Raw genomic sequence first — 19177 nt, forward strand, 5'->3', positions numbered from 1 at the left:
TGTGCAAGTGGACAACTTAGGATGAAACACAGCCAAACACTTGCCAAAGTGGTCATTAAATGTCAACATTTGAAATAATTTTTCACAGAAATCTTTTATTTCTACATGTAGAAAATTTTATAGGTGCATATTTTGAACCACTTTCCATTGTTCAGTACTCTTTAAAAAATTATTCTTGTCCTAAAGTGTCACCTTGTCACAGTTGCTGTGTATGGGTTGCATCTCTCTTATCCATACCTTGCTCTGTTTTGATCTGGACTGAGTTGTCCATCCCAAATGGTAGAAGTTTTACAGCATTTCTACCGTCTGCAGTAAAATAAAAAAGCTGCTGGGACAGCAGTGGCATTAATTGGGATTTTGCTTGAGTGCTGATAACATGTCTTTGCTTCCCTGACTTACTGTTCGAACACTTTGGAAATGCAGGGACAAATTTCTCAAAACTGTCTTGCTCCATTTTATGTTACAGGGAAATCCTCAACTGAAGGTATCTCTGTAGTATTGAATTGCCAGGTATTTCGAGTAAAAAAAATCACTGTTTTTATATGCATCTTTTATGGGATTAGCATAATAAGTTTTGAATATGAACAAGTTTATCTCAGTTGTAATATATGCCATTTAATAACAAGGTTCCTTTAGCTACTTTTAAATACCAAATCTTAAATTTTAAATTGTTTACGGAGAGTACATGCAGCTCTAATATTTTATATTTTTAATCTCTGATGTTTTCATTCTGAGCCTGCTAATGACAGAAATTATTCAAAGCAATTTAAAATGCAGTACTTTGAGGTAAACAGCAGTGAATAATATTGAACATAGTAATCCAGATTTACCTGATTATTTCCAGTTAACCTGTAAGGTAACTTTAGTGACAACATATGTAAAATGACAAATGTCAAATTACTGGAGGGCTGTTGCTGAAAATCAAAGAATATTCAATTTTCAGTTGCAAATTTGATCTTATTTTCCGTGTTGAATGCTGGCAACAGTAAAATGATCTGAGCAGAAACATTGCAAATATATTTAACTGTGGAGGTCTCTTTGGAAAAAAAAGTGTAAAATTGTTATTTTCAAAGCATATAAAATATCCTACAAGTATGTGTGCTAAAGGTGTTGATTTTAATTTTTGTTTTCTAGTGATTATCGAACAAACTCAAGTATGTTTGAAGATTTAGAAAGCTAACAAAATGATCATGAAAGTGTAATTTAGTGTGACATTCCTGGTCATATACAGCACTTTATACAGGTCAAAACCAATATTTTCTTGGCAAAAGTGACTAAATTATTTATAAATCTTACATCTCCATTTTGCTGAAGTTTAAATATGTTTCATTATTCCTTAAAATGGAGTTATTAACTTGTAATACTTTCTATTTAGAGTCAAAAGTAATGTCTTTGTTGCCTAGATGTCCAAATTATGTATCAGTTTTCAAGATAGCATTACTCTGATGTTACAAGGCCTACGCTCTTTTCTCTTGCTGCTTAAACATGAAGAGTGAGGACCGTAACACTGCCTTTATTGGCAGTGCACCATTATACCTACTTCTTTATAATCTGTACACAGCTGCATTCAGGAGGGCCTACACAACTTAAAATTATTTAACTTTGTAAATGTTCTTAGGACTAATTCCAGAGGCTGAAAGTAGTAAAATTGGCAGTCAGTATGCTGGTGTCTGATCAAACTTTTCTTTTGTCTCGTTTTAATTTGCAGTGACCTTGGATTGTTTAACATGTAGTTGACATGTAGCCCATGTTACATTAATACCTCTAATATTACACTGATAAATTCAGTTACCTGTAGTAAACCACTTTTTCCAGATTTGGGCAATTGGGTGTCTACTGTGTGGCTTGTGGAATGTAGCACACCTCAATGATTAAATGTACAGTAAATATTGGTATGTATTAAATAGATAAGGTTTTACATTTTTTAATAAATCACCCTTAGGGAAATGTGAAAGAGAATCCTAATGGTAATTAAAGTATTTTAAAGAGCCATGAAGTAGACTAGCATTTTCCATTCAACTACATTCATTGCTAGTGTAGTGTTAACTCTGGTCTAAAAAAGGGAAGTCTTCCCAAACAGAGCATTTTTAATGTATACAGATCAAAATCTGCATAAGTATAAAGTTGTAGATGTGTTGAAGTGGCAGGTTTATTTGCAGTGTAGCTGTATTTAAATCTGCAAAACTGTTTAAAATAGGGAACTGTCTTGAATTTGAAGCTAGTATAAATCACCTTCAAAGAGGACCCAAGCAGGAGAAGCATGATATTATTAGCTTCTTTGCAATTGGATTTATGACTGCTTGTGCTTCTAAACTGGTCTAAGATTTTTCTGATGAGCTGGTTTTTTTACTTTTTCTGAAGCGAACACCAGCTGCTTCAAAAGTTTTTAAGAAATCATAAAGTAGTCAGTGCTTTCCTTTATCATATGATAAATTACTTCCTACTGTGATGATTTCCTCCCAGAAAAACAAGCATTTTCATGATTTTTTAATATATTTTTGTTATTAATGTCAGTATGTCTGACATTTTGGGTTACTGGAATAGTCTCTGATGTTTCTTACTTCCTTCCACATCCCTTCTAATATACTTCCCTTATTAAACCAGAAGGAAAGTGTGCGATACTGTCAGCTTGTGGCACTCATATAACATAGTGCTGCTGTTTTAAAGATAAAATGTAGTGACTGAACCTGAACTCAGTCAAGTTGTGTGTAGCAACTTAAGAGATGCTTGTAAACCCTTGGTACTTGCTGTTAGAGTCTATGGACACCTCTTGTCCTCTACACTGTTGGTATTTATATTTTTTTATATTTTTTTTGCCATCTGAAATACTGAAATAATTTCTGCTTTTTGTGTAGAATCATCAGAAACATCTATTGTGTACCAGTCATATGTTGGTATATGCTACAGCTTTATAAACATTTGCCATATACCCATTATAGTAAGCTCCAGTTTGAAAGCTTTAATTCTTGTTACTCCTCAAAATCGATGAGTTTTCTGTTTCGATAAACTTTTTAATTTTGATTTTTTTTTAATCTTATCACTTGGCTTACAAACAGAGCACATTTTACTGCTCAATGAATTTATTTTAATTCACTGGTCATATCAATTTTCAAATTACTAGTTTTGGGAAGTTTGTGCAAAGTCTGTAAGATATTTGTAATTCTAGTGGCAATCTTTTTAAGAACAAGACTTAGCATGCTCAAGTGTTTATATTTACTTTCTGGCTAATTCTATAGATTTATATCCAGAATGTGATTAGTGTAGTTGTTTGGCAATCGTTCTGTAGGTGATGCTTTAAATTATTTCTTGCAGTATGTTTTTGTTATTGTTAGGAGTAATAGGTAAATAGCAATACAATTCTGTTGCCTAACACTGAATTTTAAATATATTCTCTTCTAGAGAACTAGAGGACGAAAACGAAGCTTTGTGCCTGAAGAAGAAAAACCTGAGGTTGGAATATAGTGTTTTGTTGTTTGTTTTTTTAACGGTTTCACAAAAAATTAAACTTTGGGCTGAAGTGTTACTTCCAAGCCATAATTGAAAATATTTGCTTTCCTTCCCTCCTTTCCCCCCATTCCTTTCTTTTTGCCTTGTGCTGTGACAGGAGCGTATTCCCAGAGAAAGAAGGCAACGGCAGTCTGTGCTGCAAAAGAAGCCCAAGTCAGAGGATTTAAGGACTGAGTGTGCTACCTGCAAAGGCACTGGAGACAATGAAAATCTAGTCAGGTAGGTTTGATACTCTGACCTTACGAGGAGTTAAAGTCCCATCTTTATCACTCTGTCATGATTAAAATGAAGAAAGTGAATTTTTTAAAAACAAAATAAATTTCCTCTCCTTATCTAGGGGAAACATTGCATCAGAAATACTGACTAGATTCATTTATTGATCTGCCAAAAATATTTATATTTTAAATAACCAAGATAATCTGTTTTTCTAACACAGGAGAATTAACTTTTTCCCCTCAGGGTGAATTGTCAATGTTTTAGAGCAGGTCAGAATGGTAAACCAGCATTTTAATGATATTAAAGCTACATGAGCATCCTAAAAGTAATTGAATTAAAATAATCAACAATTTTATGAGCTGAAATGTGGATTATGAGGAATTTAAGTTTTTAAAAAGGTATTAATGCTACCTCCATTAATGCAGATCATGAAAGGGTTGGATAATCATGTTTCTTATCAGAAACAGAAATGAAAAAAAGACCGTTGAATGATATTTTAGTAGGTGCAGAAATCTAATTAAAGTGTAGAATAGCTGCTATTAAATAGCTACCATTGACCGCAACTTCTGCCGATTTTGACTTTATAGCTCACATTGTAGCCTCTTTACAAAGCTGTAGAAACTGTTTGCAATTCTTGAAAGAAGAATCATGGACCTTATCAATCAGAAGGTGGATTTTAATTGAATCTACAGAGATTTCATTAAAATGATATGATAAGTTCAGATTAAAAGAAGTGTGTTGTATTTGGGTCCTGTACGTTTCGACCAGATTTTTCTAGACAAGTTCTTCTCTTTAGGTCACATATAATTGTTGCTTTTAACTGGAAGGATTACTCCAAAATAAGTATTTTAGTTTATTTCTGGGAGTTAGAGTTATGAGAGAAGTCAGAATCACTGATGACATAGGCAAGCAACACATAGGCAAGAATCAGGATGTGTCACAGGTACAGATACAGTCTTGTACATACTCAGAATAGCTGGTTTTAGTATCAATCACAGCATATGATTTCCATAGAAGTTGATAAAATTTCAAGGTTGTGTGCCAGAGTGCAGTTGTATTTCCAAATTGGAGGCAGAGTGCCTGTTACAAGCTCATCAGTAACTGTGTGACTCTCATATATAGACAAGCTGCTACTGCTGGGTAATCCTAGATCCTACTCAGAACCAGACTGTGAAATAGAGGGGGGCGTTACAGGGATTGCTCGTGCAGTTACACTGATGAGAACTGGTGGCAGCAGGTTTTTATCTGCCCATGACAAGATAAAGGGCTTTCTTAAGCCCTATAGTCTGCAAGAAATAAAAGATGCAGGAAGGCTATTTTGTGGTGGGAAGGAATCCTGGTAAAACATATTTAGTTTTTTTCTTCAGGCTTTTTCTAGAAGTCTTAAATACCACATTGGAGGACATAAAGGATAAGATGAGTAAATGCCATGAGGAGCTGTATATTTAAGTTGCAGTTAAAAAATAATGGTAGAAAATTAGTGTTATGTTTTGTTTACTACAGGAAAAGATTTTAGTAGTGATTTAGATGGGCCAAAAATAAACATATTACATCCGAAAATCCAACAGGTTCTCTTAAAAATCATCCTCATAATTAGGCCAAGAACAGTACTCCTGCATAGGAGAAGGAGTTTGTTATGTTCTAATCCTTTGTTCGTAATTTTCTGAAAAATATTTCCTTAAATCTTATTTTCCATATTACTTTTTAAAAAATATTTAAATTTATAACTTGCTATTCTTCAGATAATTCCTATAAATAGCTTCAACTTTATCCAGTTTAGATTACCACTGCTTCTAAAGAGCTGTGGAGGCTTACTTTTGATAATTACTAAATTGTGGTAACTCTGCAGCCTAAGATGTGTAGGGGAGTGATCCACAGAGTGTTCTATGTCAGAGAAAGTTTTCAGAAGCTTATTTTCTTTTGTGTTGTCACAAAGTGGTAGAAGTGACCCTCTACCTGCCCTGTTGCTTTCTTCTCCCTGTACCATCATGCAGGAATCCTTTGTGGTGGTAGAAATAGTGTTTTAAATGCAAGGTTGTAGGGTTCCTTGCAAGCAAGATATGTTTAGGAGGGAAAACAAAGTATACAAAGTATTTTTTCAATATCTGTTTGTTTGGTACTATCTGTTAGTAAAGCCCAAAATTTCTCAGATCTTTTTTAATGTCTTTGGTCTTACGAAAATTCCTGGATTTAATTTTCTGCCTTGCCAACCCATCTGTAACTGAGAAAAGGGCGGTTGTGGCGATGTTATACAAGAGATTTTTCTGACTAGAGAAGTTCATCTCTAAGTTAAATAGAAATATGTAACTGGTGAAACCGCAGATTTAAGGAATAATTTTGAAGGGCCTTCTGTCTTTTTCTGCCATGTTACCACAGACAGGGCTAGTTACATGATACTTGGACAAACTGCTTTTAAAAATTGTAAGTTTTTCTAAAATTTATTTGGCCCTGACTCCAGAGTTGCTATCTGAGTAAGAACTAGAGGAAGATAAGCAATTTTTTCCTATTTCAAATAGTGCAGCAGAAATTCATAATTTATAATAGTAATCTATTTAGCAATGAATCTGGAGCAAAAAAAGTATAATTTAACTAGTTATTACTGTGTGACTATTGGAATGGTTTTTTTTAGTCTCCATTTTAGCTGCTTCTGGGTAGCATTGGATGGTTAAGGGATTATTTGTTATATGTTCAGTGGCTTTACTTAACCTGTTGTTCATATGGTTTAAAATCAGTAAATGACTATGGAAGGATTTTTCATTAAAAAGCACATTTCATTCTGATGAATTGTAATACTTTACTGACTGAACTATGCCTTAGTGACTGTAGTAACAAAAATTAGGATATCTTTAATTATTAGCTTTTGTCTAAAACTTACTGACATGTTGCTTTTATATATGCTAATAGTTTGCCATATGTATGTATTACAGACATGTCAAGATAGTGCTTATTTAATCAGGGATGTCAGATAATATAGATAGGCTCTTTCAGTATAGTAGCATGCACTAGAACTGAAAGTTCAGATTTTGTGGTTTTGTCCACTAGAAAAGATCAGTCTTGTGATCCTTATGTGATGGCTTTTTTTTTTTTTTAAGAAATTACAGTGAATTTATTTTATAAATTCTTCTATACATGTCTGTGTACGTTCTGTTGAACTAATTAATTCTGCAATTTTTACCATTTACAAGAAGAGTGAGTGGCACAGTCAAGATTTACAGATCTAACAGTGAAAAGTTAATTGAAACCATGTACTCAAATGAGGCAAAGTTGGATCTGTAACTGTCATTATAAATAAGTGAGAAAGCTATAGCTGTAATTAGAGAAAAGTGTGGATTTTGAGTATCTTTTACTCAAATGACCTGTCACTGAGTTTTGAGAGAAATAGTAATAAAAGATGGAGTTTTTAAAATATTTTGTATTTGACACAGATAGGTTTGATATAGGGCATGAAGACACAGAACTTTTTAAAAAGAGAGAGGAGTTAAAAGAGCTATACTGTGTGCTTGAAACTAAAGTATTGTGAAACCAGAGGGTACCTATAAAAATACACTGCTCAGTCTTAACCAGTTATCAAATATTGGCAACATTTGCATGAAATTAAAGACATACATTGAAATACGGGAGTTTCTAAAGCTTGATGTGAAAGGTGAATTTTCTAAGAAACTCAGAAAATAATTTTAAAGGTTTTGTTTGTTTTTAGAGCTGACCTCTGCTGTATGTTTCAGAAAGAATTCAGATGCGATGCTTTTCTTTTCATTTTGTGAATCTTTTGAAGTCATATATAGTTTAGACATTTAATAGGTTTCCTGAGTGCTTAATTACAGTCTCACATGAATTGCCTAGAAGTATAGATCTTGCAGAGGAACTGCTTGATTCATAAGTACCTCCTGTTTTGGTTTTTTGGGGTTTTTTTAATGCGGCTGTAATTCACTCATGCAGATCTTTAAAAATAGCTCCCCAATAATTCTCTTTAGAACATCCCAATATTTAGTAGAAACATGGATAAAGAAATGTCTTTCCGGTGGCTGAATATGTAATAGGTAAAACCTGCCCTCCATATTGTAGCACTGTACAGATGACTGCTTCTAGCACAATATTACTGTATAATCTGCTTTAGTAATATAAAAAATTAAGATGAATTAAAGTAGTTTTAATATACAGAACAGTTCTTTAAAGAAGAATACAAAAGCTAATCCAGTTCAAAAACTTTCAAGGGAAGACTTCTAAATGACTTCCCTTCTAAAGAAGTGGTCTTTTCTCAAAAATAATCCAGTTTTCAACTGCTGCTATTAAAAAAAAGAATTAAGTATAGCTTCTATTGTTGGCTTTAAGATGTGCTTGGGTAATATTTTGGAATGTAGTGAATTAGATAAAACTGGCATCTCAATAGTAGATTTTGAAAAAGCTGAATAGAATTTGAGTATCATTCTTGTATGGGCCAAAACCAGGTTAAAGAAATCTCTGTAAAACACTTGATTTCTTCATCCAACAACTTAGAGCAAGCATATAGTACATTCTTTTGTAGTTTTATGTATTGAGTTTTTCTGCTGTATTGTCAGTTAAGTTAGAATTTTCCATTTCATTTGATTTGCAGTAACTGAGGCAAAATTGTGACTTCAGCATTACAGAGAGGGTAAAAAATATGAAGGTCATGTATTTGAAAGAATAGAGAACAGAATTTGTCGAAAGCATTGATTTGAATGCTGGTTATAAAGTATTCAAAAAACATAGATCTGCAAAGCAAATTATTAAGCATGTAAGTAGTATTTATTTTAATGGATATATTTACTAGGAAATAAGCTAAATGTAAAAGTACTTATTTTTCCCAATATACTCTCTCACTTTTCAAGCAAGTCTAATGTGCTGCACGTACAGTCACTGTATCAAGGCAGGGAAGGTGAGGAGTAGGAAAGGAGAAATAATAAAATATATGCAGTGTCATATTTACTAAACGAAGAAGTGATTGAGTAAAATTAACTATAAGGTTGGCTATAGTATGAGTTATCCAATCATACTGTAACTGAAAATCTTCAAGAGGTGTGCAGCATCTGTGATTCTGGTGCTACAAACGTATGTATCAAGTTTAGGATGATAATTTATACTGTATAAAAGATTGCATGCTTAGTTGCACACAGTGGTCAGCTTTAATTCTGCTTTTGACAGAAAGTGTGTTCTAGACAGTCTCTTTTGAATCCTCTGGAGATCTTCTCTCCAAAAATGTCTCTCACCAGATTTCCTTAATTGTATTTGTCTTGTATAGGTTTACCTTTGCATTTTTATTTCTTAAATTTCCATGCAAAGGGGCATGCCAAACTTCAAGTAAAGGATTTCTTCCTTATTTGTTTAGCTGTTAGTTTTGAATCTCTTCATGAGCCGAAGTTTATTCCAGAACAAGTACATTAATTATTCATTACTTTAAATGCACTGCAACAAAATTCACAGTCTGTCAGAGTGATTGAAAGCCTGTTAGTTACCATAGAAGTTCAAGACCACTAATGTAGGGATTAATCACAAGGAAAATGTTAGTTAAGCCACAATTTGCAGCAATCTTGTGTGTTACAGCGGATTAAAAATGCATTATTTTATTGGAATGAACTAAGAGAATGAAAGGAAATGTAACATTCAGTTGTGTAGTTTATTTCTGCTATAAAATTTACAGGGATTAAATCTGTGAGTTAACTTTTCTAATTGCTTGAGTTACCTGTTAGATCATTTTTTGCATAATTCTTTATTGTATTGCCTTCTGAAAAGTGTTTCTTTTTTATTCTAGATTTCAGGATAGTACGTATGATGACAAATGCGCATTTTCATCACAGAGGGCTTTATTCAAACTGAATTTTCACTGCATTTTACTTTCTGTAAATTCATATGCTAGGGCAGACATTACAAAAAAACCTGTAGGCATTGTGCAGCTCTCTTGCCAAGTACCTAGGAGTCAGGCATAGGTCTGGTAATAAGAATTACACTGCTGTCATTCAGGGCTTCTCTAGAAGCAGACTGCTCGGTGCATTTGGATTTGGGCTTCCAGCTACCTGAAGCTGCTCATGCCTGGAACATTTGCTAAAAGTGCATGGCAGACCCTTGGGTTTTCTGTTAATTAGGCATCAATCTATTTACCTGGTACCTAGTGGATTTCTTCAGTAGACTTGTCTGTTATTTTCCTGGAATGAGACAGCAAAATGGGAATTGAAGCCCAGGTTACCTTTCTCAGTTGATTGTTTTGCTGCTTTATTTTGGGGAAATTTAAACCATCTAAATAATAGAAGCTCAGATCGTTGGCTACTGATTTTGTGTTCCATCTCTGGTTTGATTCTTGATACTGTGTAGTCTTGAAGGAACTATCTTAGGGGTAGTCTATATAGGAGTGGCCCAAAACTGAAATTTTGGAGGTATTTCCATGTTTAAAAGACTTTTTTACCATTCAATTCTGTTACCAGAATTAAGAATTTCAGGCTGAAAAATATGTACAGGACAATCTGATGTAATTTTTCTGTAAAGTTTAACATTGAGCCTTCGTTTTGCAAAAGAGAGCAAAACTGCATGAGAAATTATCTGGCCTACTGTGCTTTCTGATCAAACGCAGGAACGGCAAAGCATGATTCCCCCTGCACGCTCCACAAAAATGTTTCTTTGATTTTTTGGGGGTTATTTAATTACATTTCCTATTAATACACTGGGAAGAAGTATGCATCCTTAAAGTACCTAGAATAGAGGAAAAATGCATATTTGTCTGTCTTCAATGTTATGGAAGTACTAAAACCCTGTTGGAGTATTATTGTGATAGTTGATAAGGTTTGTTAGTGTTCCTCTTACAAGTGAATAGGGGAGAGCAGTGCGAGCATTCCCCAATTGTTTTTCTTCACATTATTTTTTGGGCTGTTTAGTGACCTGTCAGTCAAACCTTCTTGAAGTTCATACTGGGCTTTAATCTGTAGAAGCTTAGTGAACAGTAGAAGTTTATACTCTTCATTAGTTGTCAGAAGTTCTTAGTATTGATATTTGAAGTATGCTGATCCAAAAAGCTTCTGTAGCAGTGTCATGAACTTCAGAAATAGGCAACAAGATAACTACTCGTAAATAAGAGGATCTTTCTATTGGGTTACTTTGTTTTCCACTAACAAGAAATATTTTGCCATTTTTTTGTTACTGAATTTTTAATATATAGTTTTCCCTTTTTCCCCTTCAGTTACAGCTGCTTGATCAAGTCTGTGCTGCAATCGTGGGTTTGTAAATAACAGCTTGAAACTGTATTTCGCAGCTGTAATCTGTTCTCTGGACAGCTATGTAGCTCAGAATTTATTTATGATTTTTCTGATTGCCCTAGGAAATATATGTATCAGAGACCTTTGCTCCTTTTTTTGTATTCTATAACTACTAGGATTTATAATAATTTATAAAATGAAAAAATACGATATAGAGGTTCTTTGCTATAAGTAGTGAGTGGCCTCTTTAGATAAAGCAGTCACTGAATGAGGTGCTCCATTGGAAGATTAAAAGTATTTAATGAAACAAGATGCAGATCTTGAAATTGCAGTTTGTGATGGAAGACGGGAGACTCATGACATAGCAAATTATTTCTCAGTCTGGTTACCAGTAATAGGCTATGACTGCAAAAATATCATAGGAATGGAGTCAGTAGCTTATTTTTTTTGTGGGCATTCTTGAGATTTTTTTCTTACATCAAATTGCATCAAATAATTCAATTCAGTTGGCATTTGAATGTGTCACTTACTCCTTCATTCGGGCCAAGCTGGTTCAGTCACTTTGAGTGCAGCGAGCTTATCACATCAGAAAATTTCAAGTACAGCACACTCAGAAAGCAAATGTCAAATTCATTACCAATTCAGTTGTTTTGCATTGTTAAGCTGAGCCATTGCTACATGGGCCACAAGACTGAAATTTATAGTTATGAAATTTATGACCTGAGAATGTTCATGTCCAGGTATTAAAATGATGTGATAGAAGACCACACCAGTCGTCAATAACCATTTAAATGCTATGTTGCAGCATCAGTTTTGACTTGTCACAATTAGTGTCAAGTGCACATCTGTGCAGTCAGTTTTCTGAATTAAATCTCTCTTCATAGAACTGTAGTGTGAGTTATGGGCTATTTGAATAAGAAATCTTAGTATGTAGAAGGGTGATGCTTACTGTTCCACATGCATTTTTTCTCATTTTTGTTACTACTGCCCAATACTTTTAAAAGTCTTTGATCTGTAGTTAGTTAATCTGTGTGGGGTTTTGGTAGGTAATCTGAAGTTTGGGTGCAAAACTTCATCTACACTATTCAAAACTAATTTTGTCTTGGAACAGTGTGAGAGTATGGGGTTTGTGTGTTTTGGGATTTTTTGCATTACCAAAGAAGCTTGTACATGAAAAGTATAATACCATTATATAGTATTAATTGCACTAATGGCATTCATTTCATTAATAAATAAATGGAGCAAAGTTGCATGCAAGTTTTTGCTAATTTGGCTCTAAATCAAGAATTTTGCATACAGTATTATTCCCTGAGAGGCTGTAGATAATCTACATGTATTTGGGATATTATTGTTCTTTTTAGCTTAATTGTGCTATCGGCTGAGTGATAGGCAAAGCTTCTTACTGGAGAACATACTTTTAAACAGATAAAAAAACTAAAAAGAACAATAAAAAAAACCATTTAATTGTAATGCTTCTTCAGCGTTACAATGTATTTGGTAAACATTGCTTTTTTGGCAGTTTATCTAAGAATAGAAGTCAGGTTTTAATATTGAACTTTATTTTGAAGTAGTTGAAATAATTTGCATGTAATCCCATCTAAATGGACAATTTGAGAATTGTGACATTAATATCAATCTTCTTATAAAATATCTTTGTTTTTTGGGAAAAGGAATAGAATTGTAGGGTTTATTTCTTGTACTTCAGCATGATTTTGATGTCGACTAGATTTGGTCTACTTGTCTTACTGTAGTTCCCTGCTAGTGTGGTCATTGCAATTACAGATCGAATAATCTAGACTAATGTCTATTACAAAAGTAATATTTTTCTGCATGCAAAATTTAGGAATTTGTAAAATAGAGTTATATATTTTTCATTTATTTTTCTGCCTTGTTATTAGTTTTCTTCCTTTCTTTTGCACAATTTTGAATTTTTTGATTTTTTTTTTTTCCAAATAATTTTTGGTTTTTTTCATCTGTGCCATATCCAAGGGTTGGATTCAGATTTTGCTGATTGCCTTGCTGATTGTAAAACTGGATTGCCTTTACAATGGCTGAGACTATTAGTATTACTTCCACTTTGTGTCATTGCTTAACCTTCTCATCTCAGTGAAATTAAATTTTTGTGTCTGATTTGCTTCAAGCCACTTAAAATGCCAAAGACAAGATTCTGTATTAGGACAGGAATTCAGTATCACTGAATGTTCCAGGTAGGACTTCAATACTTTGTAACCACCTCATTCTTCTTCTTGAGATTTTTTCTGAACATTTACCCTTGAATGGATTTTTAAGTTATAAAGTTACAAATAAATATTTAAGCCTATCTCCGATTTAATCTTGAAAAAGGCCTAATAAATTTGCTTAGTTCTGAGAGGAAAGGATGTGGAAAGGATATGCAAGAAAAAAAAAAGAAAAAAGGAAAAGCTTATGTTTTCTTCAAGAATATCAAAAAACTCTTAGCGAAGACTAGTATGTTTCTCTTTTTCATATTGGTGGTTGTAACAATGCAAAGGTCGAGCGTAAATTAATGTGCAGTGTGCTTTGATTAACTAGCTGAATTTGGCCCATTCCCTCCTGCTCCTCTCCTTACCCAACTGTCAGTTAAACTAAATACAGCAGTGTTACTGTACTGCATGGGCACTTACTGCTTAGGAACACTAAATCCCTCTAATTCTGGCTTTGACATCGGATGTGATGTTGTATTAGGGAAATAGTCAGGAAAGTGTAAACTGACATTGGAATATGATGTGGTAACTGACTTTTACCATTGCACATAAACAGAGCAATTATTCTAAATCATAGCATCACTTTCAGATGGATAACCACTAAAATCACTGCACTGTGGTTTCCTGAAAATGCCGCAATCCTTCAACTGCCAAATTAAGCCCAGGGAGAGCAACCATCGGTTGTGCCTGCACAGTTATGTAGAGGGATGAGTCCTGAACCAAATGAAAAGATGTTCTGGAAGAACAGTAACATTTCCCGTGATGTGCACATTTTCCATTACGTTTCTGACACAAAATGCTGTGAAATGATTTAATGTTGACATTTTGTTTTGCTGACTTTTTCATTTCTTATTAAAAACAAAACAAAAGTTAGGTTAGGAAGGTTGGGGGAGGGTGGCCAAGCATTTGAATTCTAATACAGAAATCTCTGCTTTAAGTGAAAACTGAAGCCATTCTAAATATACATTGTTTCTGACATTTGATTGTACAGATTTTGGGGGAAAAGAAATGCACGTATCTCCAGCATCAATATTGAACACCTTGCTCTGTAAGGTTAACTTACGTTGCTGCTGTGCAGTAATTACGTACAAAGTATGATAATTCAGTAAAGTATCCTTTCTAATTAACAATCACAGAAACCTTACACATCAGCTATACAACACAGCACATGCAGTACACTTACTTCTGCTTGTCATTTTTGATGTATATTGCTAGAAGTGATTGTAGAAGGGAGCAGACCATGAGCAGACATGATACAATGAAAGGTCAGCACTTGTCACTTGGAAAAGGATTAAATTTTATGGAGTGAGGAAACAGAAAGCGGCTCTCCATTCATGCTGTACGGGAGCGTGTCTGTATCTAAAGTAATGCATGTAAGAATACTTGGACAGAAGAATTACTTAAGTGTAAGTCTAAAGAGTAGTTCATGCATCCTTTGGCAGCTTTCAATTTTGTGTTTCAGAACTGATGAAAAGCTTTGCTTGTTTCTAGCACAGTATACAATTTTATCTTTGAAAAACACAGTTCTTGCTTTTGTTTTCTTAAGGATGTATGAGCTTTTCTTGGCACCTCATCTATTTTATCCTTCTCTCATCGAATTTCAATGTGTTGGATGATGGTTGTTGTCATTGTAAGTTATTCTGTTTCCCTCGGGGAGGTCTAAATATGAATAAAATATTTTACTTTGCAGTCACTGAAAATAAACATAGAATTTTGGTTACACAGTAACTTACTTGAAAGAAAATGTATGTGTTGCAATATGTTTTGTCACGTTATTTAATGGTTGACCAAAAAGGCATGCTGGCTTTGACAAATTCAATATAATCTTAACTTCTGGGAAGAGGACCTCAGTTTATTGTAATTTAAATATTTGTAGCTAAATGTGAAACACTAGCAACTAACTCTCTCATTTTCCTGAAAACTAATGCGTAAAATTGGGTTTTAAAAGTTGGGTGTGTCTTGGAAAAACTGTGTGGCATCTGAGAGCTTCAGGACTTTATAAAAGTTTCAGCATCCTACATATGCTAAACCAGTTTGGAGGAGGTATCTTTGTTTTAGAGAGGAAGCCGAAATGGCAGTGATAGCTAAAGGTGAAAATGGTACCAATAATTAAAAGTCGAAGAATCACTCAGTTTTAGTGTGAGAGGATTGAAGTAAAACCAGTATAATTCAGTGATAGTGGTGGACTGGTAGTTAAATTATTAAATTCTAAAAAATAATGTTGTAATAAAGACTAAAATAATTGCAAACATCCTTATGGCAGTAAGCTAAACAATAGAATTTGTTGGCATTTATTTGACCATAATATGTAAACAATAATTTCAGAGCTGTTTCGTACAAAGGACTATTAAAAAGGAAATAGATGTTATGAAATTGTTCTGGCAGCCTTTAGCTGTTTGCTAACAATTTAATACAGCAATAAAAGCTAGCGATAGCAGCACCAAAATTGCATAGCAGAAACTTGATTATAATTTGGTAAGAAAATATTGTATGGATTAAAGTGCTCACTTCAGTGTAAACTGTGGCCAGGGTTTATCCTTGGGTTTAAAAATCTCATAAATTTGAATAGCTTTTTAAAGTGTTCTTGTCACTAAAAGTCAGAGACAAATTATGCCTGGTGCTGATGGTGCTGCCTAGGGAAATAGAGGAGAGGAGTTAAATCTTCTATTCTTTAAGTATCCCTGTGTTAAGCCTTCCCAGGACTCAAAATGGAAGTCTCTTTGGACCTTGAGATACGGACTTCCTATTTAAGTATTCCCACCTCTGTTCAATAAGATCCACGTGAATAAAACTTAAAAGATAATGGATGGGACTCATGCCTGGATTTTTGCATCTAACTGAGAGCATGCTCATTAGCACAACCAAGTGTGAGCACAGACTTCTGGCTTATGCCTGGAGAAAGGCAAATGAAATAAAAAATTTAATCTCTGAACTCTGTCTTTATGAAATTGTGAAGTCTATTGTAATTGTGAATTTGACTCTCATTTCCTTTGTAGGGTTATTTTTGAGGGAGCAGAATCTATACATTTCTAAGTTGTCTGTCCTTTAACTTGTATAGAAACTCTGACTACACGAGGAGGTTTGTGGAAGAATTTTCTGGAAGTGAAGTGTGCTTTATAAATGCTTATTGAACTTGACACTAAGTAGATGGAACAGAATATATAGCTGGTTTAATTGCCACGAATCTGTGCAAGTCCAGAGAAATTCTTATTTGAGAACATCAACTGGTTTTGAGACGTTTAGGATATTTAAATTATATTTCTATTTGAATTATTTATATTTCTTAAAGTAATCTGAGTAAAAGGTGAAAATATGGAAATGCTGCTGAAGACAGAGCTTCTGGGAAAGTGAGAAAAGGAAATGACACAAAAGAAGGGCTAAGTAGGCAGATAGTAGTGAGTAATGAATAGAGGAGAAACCAGTTTTCAAATTCTGTAAACCCTGAAGTAGTGAATAAATATCTGAAATTTCACATGAAAGCTAGAAGGGATCCAGTCTACACACTGCTGGGGACAGCTTCCTGGCAGTGAATGTTCTGTGTTAACATTTCATGATGCAAGAATTGAGAAGAGAAAAAAATAAGTTACTTGAGAATATGCAAAATGTGACCAAAAAAATCAGACTGGAAAAATAATAGTTGATTTTTGAAGATGTTCATAAGGAATAACGAACAGGATTCAGTCACAGCATGAGAAATTGTGACAAGGATTACCTTATTGAGCTGTTTGCTTCAGAATTGAAGACCATTTCTTAATAAATGCAGAAGAGAGGAGCTTTTAGATTTTTTTTCCCTTGATGAAACCTGTAGCTGCCACAGCATAAGAGTTTATGAAAGGATGTTAAGAAAAGCACTTGAGGAAAAAATACTTAAAATGACCTCTTTAGAAAGAAAATGTAGTATCATTTAAGATTTTAAGTTTGCATGAGTAAAATCAGTAGTGCTAGCTTTAGTAGTCCTATTGAGTGATGTGAACAGTAATATTTATTTGAAGTTTCTCTACATTTTGGAGAGAATGTGCAACTATGGGTATGTAAAAACTGCAAAAGCAGCAGTTTAATATCTGAAAACACAGAGCAAATGAAAAGAGGAAAAATAAAAGTGTTACTTTGTCATAGCAAAAATTGTTTAAATTTACATAAAAACAGCCTGTCTGCTGGTACCTACTGACAGTTCTTTTAATAACACTTGCTGTGAAAAAGAGATAAGAAAACCAGTGGACTTTTAAAACTCTAGTGGTAATCTTAGTTTTTCACATTAAAGAACAATAAGTAAACTGCAGGACTTTAATTTTCTTTAATTTTGGAAGGTTTTCTAAATAATTTCTGCTTTTATTAAAAATAGAATCACAGAATGCTTGAGATTGTAAAAGACCTCTAGAGCTCCTCTAGTCCCAGCCTGCTAAATCAAAACAAGTCAGATAGAGCATGTTACTCAGGGCAGTGTCTGGTTGGGTTTTGAATATATCCAAGGATGGAGTCTCTGCAACCTCTGTGAACAGCTTGTTCTGTTGCTTGTTCCTCCTCAGAGTGAAAAAAACCCTATTCTTATATTTAACAATCTCCTGTCTTTCAGTTTTTCCCTGTTGCCTCTTGTCCTTTCATTGGGCACCACTTAGAAGTCTGGCTCTCTTTCCTTTATTTATACACTGAGAAGATTCTCACTGAGCCTTCTCTTCTCCAGACTAAATAATCTCAGGCATTAGCCTATTCTTGCATGACAGGTACTCACTCCAGCCAATCATCTTCATAGTCCCTTTGCTGGACTTACTCTCATAACTCCATTATGTTTTTTGTACTGGGGAGCCCAGAATTGGATACAATGTTCTCTGTGTGGTTCCACCAGTGCTGAGTCAAAAGAAAAAGTGTATTTATTGTTCTTAAAAGTAAACCATGAAAACAAAAAATCTTCTATTGTATATAACAGGTAAAATTTAGTTTGTTGTAAAAGAAACATCTTTCTGTAGTCAATATAGCGAGTCATTAAGAACACTAATTAAGAACGAGAAAGTAATTATGCTTATGAAATACATGTCTTGGGAAAGTCATGTCAGTTGTAGTTTGTAGTTGTACAACATTACGGAGGATTATCAGTGCTAATGCTTGCAGTTTTCCACTGGAAGTTGTATCTTAGTGGGAGGTTCCACTATGTAAGTTCAGATAAGACATCCACAGTTCTGAATCCCTTCCTCTGCTCTCTCTGAAAAGTGCATTTTCAAATGCATTTCTAAATTCACTACATTAGAATATCACCCCAACAATAGCTTTCAGGGGTCACCTTTCAAATTGCATTAAAAGAGCTGTATCACCTAACTTGGCAGCAGACTGAGATACCTAAAAACTCACAAAACTCAACTGTGAAGGGGCTCTTTGCCAATTCTTCCAGCCCCAGAAAATAATAAATAATGTCATAGCTAAAACTCCACACTTAGCTACAAGGGAGTTACAACTGCGAGGAGGGAAGGTCTAGTGGTGCTGCACTAGAAGGGTAGGGTCCTTTGTGAGGGATGGAGAACATGAGGGCAGGAGGATTGCCTTTTAGTTATCCTTTGCATCCCTTGTGGTGGGTACTGGAGTACCCCACAAAGTAGGGTAGTGGATGCAGTTTTTACACACACTACGAGTTAAGATTCCCACTCCCTTAATTCCAAGCAAAACTAGGAATACAGGAGCTGGCTTTCTGTGGAGTGATGGAAGATTACTAACAGCAAGGATTTTTCTTCTACAGATCCTAGTTCCTTGGAGACCTGATCTGAACAGTTTGTGCCATTGATTTCTAATATGCACCAAAAACTATTGTGGCCTCTTTTTTCACACTGTAGGTAGTAGCTTATATCTCTGTATAGCATTTTGACAAGTATCTATGTGCACACGTGCCTGTATTTGGAGTAGTCAGTGTAAGTGCTAGCAAACATATTAGGCATGTCCTCTGTTCCTGTTCACTGTCATTTCATAGAACCATAGAATATCCTGAGTTAGAAGGGACTCACAAGGATCATCAAAGTCCTATTCCAGGTCTTGCACAGGATAGCCCCC

At 34.4% G+C, this 19177-nt stretch overlaps 1 protein-coding gene across 7 annotated transcripts in view; it reads left to right on the plus strand.

Annotated features, from left to right (window-relative positions):
• The window catches only part of PHF14 (PHD finger protein 14), a 164509-nt gene that overhangs the window by 65836 nt on the left and 79496 nt on the right, over positions 1 to 19177 (plus strand). For all 7 annotated transcript variants that reach the window (XR_001860303.1, XM_017729331.1, XM_017729329.1 and 4 more), the window contains exons 14-15: positions 3400 to 3450; positions 3605 to 3726. Coding sequence is in view for 6 of the 7 variants with exons in the window: in XM_017729331.1 (XP_017584820.1) it covers positions 3400 to 3450; positions 3605 to 3726 (173 nt within the window). In the remaining variant the exon portion in view is untranslated. The remainder of the gene's footprint in view (positions 1 to 3399; positions 3451 to 3604; positions 3727 to 19177) is intronic.

Source organism: Corvus brachyrhynchos, unplaced genomic scaffold (assembly GCF_000691975.1).
Source record: "Corvus brachyrhynchos isolate BGI_N302 unplaced genomic scaffold, ASM69197v1 scaffold142, whole genome shotgun sequence".
Classification (NCBI taxonomy): Eukaryota; Metazoa; Chordata; class Aves; order Passeriformes; family Corvidae; genus Corvus; species Corvus brachyrhynchos.